At 31.1% G+C, this 12,794-nt stretch overlaps 1 protein-coding gene across 2 annotated transcripts; it reads right to left on the bottom strand.

Moving 5' to 3' along the window:
* Positions 1 to 2,753: 2,753 nt before the first annotated feature.
* Positions 2,754 to 10,938, bottom strand: LOC143082851 (uncharacterized). Of its 2 annotated transcripts, none has more exons than XM_076258808.1 (4): positions 10,815 to 10,938; positions 6,775 to 7,025; positions 3,894 to 4,025; positions 2,754 to 3,505 (listed from the first exon to the last, which is right to left on the bottom strand). In XM_076258808.1, exons 2-4 carry the CDS (start codon positions 7,000 to 7,002, stop codon positions 3,347 to 3,349), a joined length of 519 nt encoding a protein of 172 aa, XP_076114923.1. In that variant the 5' UTR covers positions 7,003 to 7,025; positions 10,815 to 10,938; the 3' UTR covers positions 2,754 to 3,346. The 2 variants fall into 2 exon arrangements, with proteins under 2 accessions (XP_076114923.1, XP_076114924.1); XM_076258809.1 differs by having other exon boundaries at positions 10,892 to 10,914.
* Positions 10,939 to 12,794: the final 1,856 nt, after the last annotated feature.

The following is a 12,794-nucleotide window of genomic DNA, read 5'->3' as shown; positions in this document are numbered from 1 at the left end:
GTTTTTATCTGGATCTTCTATGTGTAAAACATAACATCAAGTCGTAATGTTTTCCAGTAATTTCCAGCTTCGTGCGTATGTCAATAAGTATATTGACATTTCCTTTTATGTTTACTTAGTCACAGTTCAGTGATCTCTTTAAGTTGTCTGGTCGTTTTCTGCAGTCTTATTTCGCCTATTGTTATCTATTCCTCATATTTTAACAAACTATGCTTTTCTGCTCTTTCAATCACTACAAACCATTAAAGTCTGAAATGGCCTATATCTGTACTCGACTGTACTGATTTTTACTCGACCAGTCTGAATTGGTCTGACTTTTACTTGACATTACTCGACCCCAGTCTGAACCATACTTGACTGTACTGAATCATACTTGACCCTTATCTTTGCTGTTGAAAATAGTCTGAACTATTACTCGACCAGTCTGAAACAGTCTTAACCCATTCTTGACATGTACTCGACCTATTTTTTCAGTCTAAACCATACTTAACCAAAGGTCTGAACAATACTCGACCAGTCTGAACCATACTAGACCAAAAACCCTCTACTTTTTTAACTGTTTAAATAAATCTTTTTTTAACTGACATATATATAACAACAGCCAACAAAATTTATAAAAGATTTTAACCTTATATAAGAAATATATCTCTGATTATATTTAGGTTAAAAAAAAATATATTATATATAACTTATATCAAAAAAGGGATAAAATTGAATAAATAAAGAAAATTATTTTTCTGATTAGTGGTGAAATATAAAGTATAACCTCTGCTTGGGGCAAGCTCATAAATAAGATCACACCTGGTTAGAGGTATTAAATTCTAAATAACATTGATTCAAAATTGCAACATCCTGTTTAAATTAAATAACAAGGCCTTTCGAATATACATGTATGTACTAGATAAGTAATACACGAATTTAAGAAAATAGGGCTTTCTTTTTACCTGTAAAACACACATGTACTGAGTTAATTAGAACATATTAAAGTGTTTTATGTATGCTATGTTAATTTGACAAAAAATACTTAAATTAATTTAAAAAAATGTTTATTGTTACTTTGGAATACATTTCCTTTTTTAAAAAGGCTATCAAGGATTGCTAGGGAAATTCTATTATAATGATTATATTAAATTCTTGGTTTAATAAAACAAAACAATTAAGCTCTCATTTTTTAAAAATTTATTAAGTTGTTTTATATACTATTTTATATATATCTTAATAAAAAAACATTCACTGCATTAAGTCAACAGACAACATAAATCTATACTAGGCTTAAGTTAATGGTGCAAATAGTCCAATTACCATAAAATACTTCCGAAATATTCATAAGATTAGAATAATATTGAAAATATTAGTCACAATTCATTTTTTTAGATAATTTGATCAGCTTGTTTCATTTATATTTTAAAAGTTGATATACATTATTATGTAAGTGTTGATTAATATTGAGTTGAAGTTATATTATGATTGATTATTGTGAAATTTTAATTTCAATACTGTATTGAATACATTTTTAATTTCAAGTTGTTGTTTAAATTTCATTTTTATTAAAAAAAATCCTAAATTGATAAAATTCAGTTAATAGATACAAAGAATAGGTCTAGTTTGGTTAAGACTTGGTCGAGTATGGTTGAGACTAGGTCAAGCATGGTTCAGACTAGGTCGAGTATGGTTCAGACTAGGTCGAGTACGGTTCAGACCTGGTCGAGTACAGTTTAGACTCGTATAAAATGGTTAAGTACTGGTCAAGTACACATTCAGACTGTTAAGTATGGTTCAGAATTCAGTCGAGTATTATCAAGTAAATCTCAGACGAATTCAGACTGGTCGAGTAAAACTCAGTACAGTCGAGTACAGATATAGGCCATTTCAGACTTTTAATGGTTTGTAGTGAATTAAGAGGCAAGTTTGAACTATTCTTTTCCATTTGAGGTCATTTGTGTCTTTATAGTTGTATACTGTAAACCCCATCAAGGCCCTCATCAAAAGGACACTTTAGAAAAGAAATGATGAAACTGTCGAGTTATTCTGACCAAATTAATATAGCAATTAGTGTCCCCTCGTAACTCCTTACCCGTCCCCATGCATAAATTACAACTATTTGTTTTTAGACAACTATAAAATTAAGTGTAATGTAACTAAACAGTTGTTCTTCCTAGTAGTGGTTGTTGATAAAAAATTTGACAACCTTTTTAACGCAAGATGACCTGATATCAGACCCGATATCAGCTCCATAAGGCTTTGAAACTTGAAAGGAATGCCAATGCATTGTGGGAGTATTCTTCTATTTCCTGTACAATGTATATGTGCAAACTTGGTTCTAGTAATACTTTGCATGTGCATTCGCGCAATGCTTTTTATTTACTAAAATTGGACTAATTAATATTTTTCTTGTTGTAGTTTTGGTTGTTTGTTTGTTTGTTTTTTGTTTTTTTTTTGAGGGGGGGGGGTCTCGTTTGAAGCGACAAATTGTCCTGTCCCGCATGGTGTCGATTCTAGTTTCTGTTAGTGACATTGGATACGGCGCTTTTTTTTAGTTATGGAAAGCATTGAATATTCGTTTGACTAAAAATTACTGCGTAAGTATTGATATATTTAAATGTGGGAAACTAATTAATAAATAAAAGTGGATTGTTTTGGTCAAAGAATTTTTCTTAAATTCCATCTTCCAAAAATGTCAATTGATAAAGTTGTTCATGAAAACAGGTGAACATAATGCAGCGGAGCCCTCTCTAATTTAACTCGCAGAAGACTTAGATAAACAATCCATTTATTGAAAATCTATCACAAACTAAATACACAAATGCATGTTATGGTAAAATACAAAGAAAATGAATCAAGCAAGATATCAATGTAATGAGTTTAGCAAAGTTAAAATAGTAAAATGAACTACCACATCTTCTTTTTATGTGTAGCATACTAAGTAAAAAGTTAAGCTTAAAAAATGCTATTATGATATGTGATGCAAGTTAATTAATATAATCAGAAATATTGCGAAATAGGTAACCTTAAAGCAAAGGTGTTTACACTAAGTGATGTAAAAGATAATTGAAAAGAAGTAATATTGTTCACAAGGGTGACTCGTCCTCTTATTTGTTGATATTTTTTCTCGAATAATTTAAAGCCTGCTAAAACAGCTTTAGACAAAAAATCAATATCGGTTGATATGTTAATGACATATGGCGTGATTCCAGCCAAAATCCCAAGAAATATACATAAAATAGCGTTAAACCGGGGAAGACAAACCCATGCTTTCAACTATGTACACTAACTTAATCACACAACACATGTAATTATTTCCTTGTCCTATAGTTATATGTTTATAAATCAGCAAAACAATGTTCTCTTAGTACCCATCTTTATTGCTACTGCCTGCCACTGCAACAACAATACAGATAACATAACCACCAATACCGCAGCATAAGGTTACGAGAGTAAGTATTTTAGCTATGGTAGCTGATTTTCTCGCCTCGTCATATTTCATTTCACTGGCTTGACCTTGGGACTGTAAATTAAATATAATATTAGGTTTTATTGATGTTATGAACAGTTACAAATTTATTCAAAAGAATTTAATTTCTCGAAAATGCTATCCAAGTTTTCTTTTAATGAAACCAGTCAACAAAATTTAAAAATGCATGAAATAGATTGGTGTTTTTTTTAATTTAATTTGTTAAGCCAAGTCTAAATTGAAGTTTCTGTATAGTGTGCAAACAATTATTTTCAATGTGTTTTTTTTTTTCCTTTATGCTGTTCCTTTTCTTTGCTTTTTTTTTAAATTGCATTGTGATATGTATTCCCGCATGACAGTTGCATATCGTTTTACAGGATTAATACAAACATTTGTAAAATAACATGCAACATTTTTAACTGATAAATTATGTATGCATTACCATAGCTGCCGCAATGATAGCTCCAATCCCAGTGATCCAACAACAAAATATGCAGGTCAATACTGCTGGTGTCATGTAGCTGTACGGAGCAGGGTTAACAAGTATAGTTGGTCCACATTGTGGTTGTGAAACCTGTAAAAAGAAAAGTTTCTGGTAGGTGTAATACCACCAAATCATGGTACATCCGGCTTTATACAAAGTTAGGTCGAAAAAAAATATTTCCATGAATTTGACAGTTGTAGGTAATTAATCTTACATTTTATTGTAGTAAAACATTTTCTTTGCCATTAAAATATGTCTTGGTATTTCAGAGCACCATTATTTGTTTATAGGTTTCTTTAGAATATTTTGTAAACTTGAGCTTGCATGGTTACTAAAACTTGTACACAGGTTTAATAAGGAGGAACTTTAATTGGTCAACTTCCAGTGATCGTTATTTTCTTATACGCAATGAAATGTTCTGTGAAATTGTTCTATAGTACTGGACAGAATAAAACTTTACTCATGCAAAGAATTTCTTATCTGAAACAAAGATAAATTCTGCACATTTTTTTGAAAAGTGCAAATTTAACAAAGACTAATAGGAGAAATCATGGTATTACACCTAATATGGGAAATTATACATACACCTTTGACCTTGTGAGTACTCTTATGTGTTAAAATTTCTTGTCATTTAAGTTATATATTACAAAAAATGAAATATTCTGAGTGGATTGAGTCTCCAAAACACATTTTATTAGAAAATTTCCATGAAATAGAACTCTATCATGAATATTCAGTTCACAGAATAAGCCATACTTAGTGTTTTGGGGAGCTTTATCTCCTTATTTCTTATATTATACTATGATAGAACATTTTCCTAAGAAATAATTGAATAAATATATAGTAACTGTTATAATTTTTTTTTTAATGCTGTAAAACAAATTATTTACTAAAAGAGAGGCCTTTTGTGTCCCTCTCTGGAATGCGGCGTAAGTTATTTTTTTACGTAAGGACTTATTGAAACCTCCTTGAAGACAGTTAACTTTTATACGGATTGTTCGTTCATTCTGCTTAAATACTTCAACTACTCATTTCCTATAACAAGTCTATCATAAATGAGTGAAAGTTACCCCATTATTTTGATTTAATGACCTGAAAAGTTGAAATTTTGATGAAATGAGAGGTATAAATAGACCGAAAGAGACATTGTAAAGAAGACAAAGAGGTTCATTAGTGGTATTTATCTCCCTAAAATCATCTTTCGTATCATATTCAACTGTTTGTAGGCAGATGATCAGATAAATATTTGATCATTTATTGGTCAACACCATATTCTATCATGATGCGGATTGATTTTGATTTGTCGGAGAAATTTTGCTCGAATCGCTGTAGATGTCGCCTTTTATTAAACTATATATTTCTAAAACTATTGAACTGATTATGACAAAACTTGACAGGAATGCTTAACATAACCAGTTTAAAAAGGAAAAAAGTCACATTCAGTTTATTAAACAATAATGTTTTCTGGGTTTTTGGTACAGAAATATGTGAATGCATATTTAAACAAAACTTTCACATAAAAGGTGACAGATAATTTTTGAAAAGGATCTTACATGTACTTCTATATATTCTATAAAGCAAATTGTATTTTAATATATCCTACAAAGTAAGGATTAATCAAAAGGTACAAAAACATCTTTAGTCCATGAACGTCTTATGCTGCTTTTATGCTTTTAGCTTTTATTAATCACAATAAAAATACAACCGAATGCATTTTCAATCCCCATATACTAGTACAACGGAAAAAAATCACTAATCAACGGCTTTCTTTGTTAAATCTGGAATCTTAAGCATTACTTGCTACTTTCCCATAAGTCTAAAAAATGTGGTAGTCATTTTATGCCAAAACTATACCGTACCATGACTTTTGCTGAAAAATTCAACTTAAATTTTAAATTACATATTCGATTGCAATGGTTTCCTGGAGGTTAGTTGTACAAAAAAGTACATAAATACTATTCCTAATTAAAGATATCTGTCACATACTTTTGTACTCAAGAATCTTCAGAAGCACTCGTTTGAAGGTCAAATAAACAAGAAATCACACATTGTCGTACTAAGAGTAGCACCCTTATTTGTACATGTGTATGTCAAAGTGTCTGAAATAGGGAATTAGGTGTTTGATACATTCAAAAAGCAGATACAGGTTTAAAATTACCACTGCTTGCCAAATACGAAGTCCTTCTAGTTTAATGGGTAAAATGCTGACGACATTTTCAAAAAGAAATCATTCACCATATTGAAAAATAAAAGGTATCATCAATTAGTAAATATAAATCTCCACTGGCAACCTCGTACCAAATATGAGTTGTGTTCAGTAGTATTTAAGTGAGGGGTAATAAGTATTTGTTGAACGAATGAATGGACGAACATATTGATTGTAATATAGTCATGAACATCTGGTCATTGCTAGTCTTGTATGTTTTCTTTAATTTAAGTCCATTTATACGTTTTGGCGTCTAGTGTGAAGTCAATTTTCAAAGAACTAATACACATATTTGTTGAGGAACCAGCTAAAGCCCGCCTCCGGAAACGGGATTTTTTTCCCGCTATGTTGAAGACCCTTTAGCGGCTTTCGGCTGTTTCTTGATCTTTGGTTGGGTTATTACTTGTTTTGACTCATTTCTCATTTCTATTCTAAGTTTTATAGTCCTTGAGTCGAAAGTTAAAAAAATTAACACAAACAAATCCAGTTATGTAAGTTATGTATCTCATCAATGACATCCGGTTAAATATTTTGTATGCTAGTCGATTCTGTCCACGAAAAACTGTGCATATTGATAGACTGATACATTTTGTTTTCTGTCATGTTGTATTGTTTGTTTTCCCTTGTACTTACCACTACACTAGTCGATGATGTGTTTACCATTGGTTGGGGTGAATGGGGTGGTTGGTTATATCCATATCCACCGGAAATATCACTGAATCCTTCTCGTGGGGGCTGTGATTGAACGAATCCATGTGGGTTCTGTTGAACATATTGGTGAACATATTGTTGCCCTTGCTGTTGTAATGGTGGCTGGTTTGGTGAGCCATAAGGTGGAGGTTGTTGAGAAGGTGTTGCCATGTCTTTAGTTGCCGTTTGACTTCCTATTCATGGTTTAAATTTTTTTTAAATTCATGTCAAGATATATCAAAGAGAATAACAAATAATGAATTCCGGCAATCAACACAATCTCAGTAGTGAGAATATTCTAGATATGATATATCAGAAAGAAAAAAATAAGCCTATTGGATTGGTGCATATAATCACTTGATTAAAAGGTTTTGTAATCCAATGTTGAAACTATTTCTCTATATTGTTAAACCCCTACCATGATTTTACATTTAGGAAAATACCATGGTCCAATACATATTTAAAAAGAAGGGTTAAAATTAACAAACAACGACATGAACAAAGAGAAATGCGACTTAAAGACCTTTAGTAATGACAAAACACAAATCGTAAGGTAAGCAACTCCTCTACTAGCAGTTGAACCAGTCGTGTGGCACATTTCAATTTCAAAAACTACGATTATAATTTGGATTTGGGAATATCACAATTTAAGAAAAACCATAGACGACAAGTAGAGCGTATCTATTTTCATTTGTGATACAAATTTTTGCAAATTCCGATATCAGCCAGTCTTTACTGTATCTGTGATATCTTTTATTTCGAGCATCCTTTGAATTACTCAGTAAAAGGGCATTATTTGTATACCGGTAAATGAAGTTAAATGAAATTGAAATGGGGGGCTATATAAATATATATATATATTTATCACTTTACATTCTTTAGAAGAAGTACATGTAAGCAACACATTGTACAGATCTTCCAAATATCTTTTACCTGCTTGTCAAAACTGGAACGTTTCTAAATGTTAAATGAACATATCATTTGTAGTCAACATTTTCCCGTATACTAATTAACGTAATAACTTTATGTTTGTTCAACCGCTCGTAAGTTATTAGTTGTTAAGTTGGTCAGACACATATTGACTGTTTTAAAATATTTCTAGTTTGAATTATTGCATCAGGAATAGCATATTTAGAACGAAACAAAAAAAAACACAATAGTACACTTCTGTTCCAAAACAGTTTATTAGTTAGGCAACTTGGTTTTAGGGTAAACGTTGTTTGTTTATTGAAAACACGTCCTCCAAATACACAGAACAAACCCTAGGTTAAAAAGCTATATAGAGAACCAATATTTTACTTTCTTCCTGGGAGTGTTCCCTACTAAATATATGTATAAAGGCTTATACACAATTACCAGATTTTTTTTAAAAGTTTAAGACAATTTTGAAATTGTATGAAAATAGATATAGGAAGATGTGGTGTGAGTGCCAGTGAGACAACCCTCCATCCAAATAACAATTTATAAAAGTAAACCATTTTAGGTCAATGTACGGCCTTCAACACGGAGCCTTGGCTCACACCGAACAAAAAGCTATAAAGGGCCCCAAATTTACTAGTGTAAAACCATTCAAACGAAAAAAAAAACAACGGTCTTATCTATATAAAAAACGAGAAACGAGAAACACGTATTAATTACATAAACAAACGACAATTACTGTACATCAGATTCCTGACTAAGGACAGGGGCAAACATTTGCAGCGGGATTAAAGTTTTAATGGTACTAAACCTTCTCCCTTTTTCTGAAACAATAGCATAACATAACAACATGGAAAACCACATGATAAAAAAGTACATCTTAACTGGGAAAATTAAAGATGTTGCCTTTTTATCAAAAAATAATCACGATTACTTCTATTAGAAAATCATATATTTTGAAACAAGTTCTGATCACTTAAATATTCGCAATCGATCTCAAATAGAACTGTAATGCGTTAAAGTGAAATCGGTTTAATATTTTAAAAATAAACTCCAATCTAATGTTGAAAACACACGTACAATTTCAGAAGTAAAAGAAAATAATTTTATAACAAGTAAAATACATGTATTCTTTGTTAACTATCACCGGGAACTCGGACAACATGATATGTGACGGTAAGGGTTGTATAAATACATACAAACGTTTTGATCTATATGACCAAATGACCAAAAAGAACTTAATAGAAGGAAATACAATATTCATCAAAAGTAAACTTCTTTTGCAAGATATCTAACTTGTGTTTCTTCTTTATGTTCATTACATTACTGGATTTTTTTTTAAAACAACTGAATAACGTATAGATCCGAAGCACTTAAAAAAAAAGATCATAAGATAACTATGTCTATTGTGGTAAATTGGGAACATTTAATCGCAAAAATCAAAGATATAAGCTAATAGATATATATTATTTTATCCGACTTACTTACGTAAAGGTTACATTATAATTTGTAAGCATATTTATCTATCGATCAATCGTTTGTTATTGGCAAACATAAGCTTTGGTTCAGTGAACAAGGAAGTACACCAGTCCTTTGAATTTGATGTCTCAGTGCAAAAAAGATATTTGAAACCCTTGAAGCATGAAAACTGTATTCAATTGAAAAAATACGGCAACGTTCAATTGAAATATATGTTTCATTTTTCTATAGAATAAAAATAATTTAGCTATACAAACTGAATAATTAAAGAGTTAACTTTCCATTAATTTATTGCAGACAGGGGCTATTTTCTTAAACGATTCCTTGCAATGTTTACTTTTTGTTTTTTCTAGATTTACCTCAATCAAAATATGAAAGCTAGACATATAAAATGATGTATACATTATCAAAACTGTTTAAGACTTATAGCAGTTGAATAGAGATAGCTAAATTCATTTTAGCTCATGATCAACTTTGCTATAAAGACATTGTTCTTCGAAGAAAACAAACGGCCTTAAACAGATTTAGAACAGGTCTATTTATAATTTCTAGGTTCAATAATCTTAAACTTCATAATTGGTTGGCTTTGAAAAGGATGCGAACTCCTCCAGTTTGGCTTCTTTAAAAAAAAACATTAGTATTAGATCGTTCAACAACTGCAGGTTTGATGTCGCTGGCCATAGTGGTAGAAATTTCTCCGTCCCCAGCTAAGTATTAAGTTTTACAGAAAAAATATTAAAACAGTAATTCTCTGTCACAATACAATCTCCTAGATACATATCGTGATTTGATGGTCTTTTAATTAGGTTGACAGCAATTGCAGTTTAAATAATTAATGGAAGTATTTTCAAAACTGTAGCACATACTTCCATAAAAACAGATTCCCAATTCTTATCATAAATTACGCTTAAAACCGTTTTAATATGTTTAAATGTTCTTGTAATATATATTTGTTCGAATAAGAAATTAATGAATCTCTATGTTTGCGAACTGCTATGGTGTGCATGAAAAAGAGACAGAATATACCAAGTAGACATTTATTAATTGATTGTTGGTGTTTTAACGCCATTATTTAGCGCCGCTTTTGGGCTTTTTCGTGGTTGCCAGTTTTTACTGCTGGAGGAAACCGGAATGGCCGGAAAAAACACCGGCCTTCGATAGGAAAAGTGACAATTCTAATAAATTACGATGGGAGTAGTGTGCATCTGCAAGAGCGGGATCATAACTCACAACATCAGTGTGCCCGGCAAGGGAGTACAGTAAAGTTACTTAGCACACTTGGCCACTGATGCCTCTTAGGGGAATTTAAAACTCAAAACTCTAGATAATTAGAAAAAATACTTTGTCAAGAAACGACGAAAAGAAAAAATATTTCCACGACGTTGCACGAAGAACCAGCAGATATTAATCAACTAATGTCAACATTGTATACAATGTATTTGTTTCTTCGATTGAAACTCGAGATTTTCCTAAACTTACAATTGCCGAAACTGAAGTTTCAAATCATAATTATGGATTCGCATGAAAAAAAGCCATGCAATATTAATTTCAATTAATAAGACTCAAATAAGGAATTAAAACCCTACCTGAAGATAGAACGTAACTTGTATTTCAAACGAAGATTGTTTGTTTAATGATTCACAACTGCGTATAAATCTCGTACCTGTGTTACATTAATTCGCCAATAAAATAGTCTTCCAAAAGAACTGCAGACTTTCTAGTAAAACCTTATATGAATGTGTTTTGAACCCATGCCTAGATTTGATAATTATCTTTTAAAATTTAGGCAAACTAACAAAATATAATACAATAAAGACTGAGTAACAGGTAAATTCTAGTATGTTAATGTTATGAAAATAGCTCATACAAAATCCTAACAAAAAGAAATAGAATATGAAATATTTTCCCAAACTGTCATGCGTAATCTTGTTAAAATAATAATGTTCTGCACTGGTAGCATAACTTTTTAAAAAACCTTTGAATTTTTCTGAAAACTAAAGATATTCTACAATAGACTAGATTACCATAGTTGTATTTTGGCCAGCCCTGTCGGTTTTTTTTAGCTTACTTCTATTCAACTTAGTACTTGATTAAGTCTTTCAATTTCCTTTATTCGAGAGTCACTGATTTATCTTTTATAGAAGAAATGTGCGTCTGGCATTCAGAATTACAAGCATCATTTTTCGTTAGATAACGGACATATAATAAATAAGGTATTAGATGTAAGATACTTTTTCATTGGTGAAATGAGATCGTCATTGGATTAGCTTCTGCTGACCAGAACAAAATCTTATCTTACAACTTAGATCAAAGGTCAAGTATTTCAGGACAAGACAAAATAAGACAATTTATTACAACTGAAACACACGTATGGTGCCTATTATATGTACATTGTAGATGTTAATATAATATGTCCGATATTGACTTTTCCTTTTTATTAGCGAACAAACTACATTACCTGGACCACTAACTATCAGAAGCAGCCAAGACGTAAATTTTTCAGCTTAATGAGAAAATATGAAACATTAAAAAAAACAAACATCTAATCTACCAAAGAAAGGTATTAAAAGTAGTATATCGCTATTCAAAAGTGATTAAACGATTAAGAGAAAAAAACAAATGTGGGTTAAAAACAAAACCCTATTGAAACAGATCACTTGAACTGCAACAAAAACAAACGCCAACATAAATACAAACGATACAACCATAACAACCATACAACCAAAGGAAATGGTGTTCTTTCAACTATCACGAAACACTAAGGAAAGGAGACAAAACAATTAAAATCATTTTCTATGGACGAGATCCTTAGATAAGGCAGAACTGAATGATTGAGGAAACGCTTATAGTCGAAAATCATCAACCATTTTCTTTTTCTACAGAGGCATCTATTACAAGCAAAAATCAAAACTCATGCTGACTCTACCAAATGCGTAAAAATCCTTAGCACATTGATATTTTATTTACATTAATTTCACATTTTAAAATACATGTACATGTATTCATAAGTGTTAGTTTAGTATGACGTCCATTATCACTGAACTAGTAAAGATATTTGGTTAGGGGCTAGTTGAAGGACACCTCCTGGTGCGGGAGTTTCTCTTTGCATTGAAGACCTATTGGTGACCTTCTGCTAATGTCTGTTCTATTGTCGGGTTAAGAATTCTCATTACTGCTGTTGTCATGGGATCATTAAATTTCAAATATCAATGTTTCATATGTAAAAATAAATTTTCCTTCAAATAAAAACCCTTCTTTTGTTTTTTTTGGGGGGATGGAAAAGGGTGGAGGTAAAACACTTTAAAAGGGTTCAGCTACACATGCAACATACCTACATTTTCAGTGTTACTTGTATCTTGTATCTTGAAAATTTGAAATGTAAGAACGTTTACATATATAGTTAAACGGGTTGTAAAATAATTATCAACCAATTATTCTATTTTCATATTACAATTATGAATTGAGATTTATTCAATACATATGCCAATAGGTTTATTAATACATTCTAAAAAGTTGGCCTATCCGACCGGAAATTCAAGGAGATTAATGATAAAGGCTTATCACTA

The sequence above is a fragment of the Mytilus galloprovincialis genome, chromosome 7 (genome assembly GCF_965363235.1).
Source record: "Mytilus galloprovincialis chromosome 7, xbMytGall1.hap1.1, whole genome shotgun sequence".
NCBI lineage: Eukaryota > Metazoa > Mollusca > Bivalvia > Mytilida > Mytilidae > Mytilus > Mytilus galloprovincialis.
This window is presented reverse-complemented; position numbering and strand designations above follow the sequence as displayed.

Excerpts from the sequence above, each read along its gene's own strand:
- LOC143082851 (XM_076258808.1), bottom strand. The coding sequence starts at position 7,002 with ATGGCAACACCTTCTCAACAACCTCCACCTTATGGCTCACCAAACCAG. Across the intron at positions 4,026-6,774 it reads CATCATCGACTAGTGTAGTG|GTTTCACAACCACAATGTGG; the intron begins GTAAGTACAAGG and ends TTCTTTTTACAG. Across the intron at positions 3,506-3,893 it reads CTATCATTGCGGCAGCTATG|TCCCAAGGTCAAGCCAGTGA; the intron begins GTAATGCATACA and ends TTTAATTTACAG.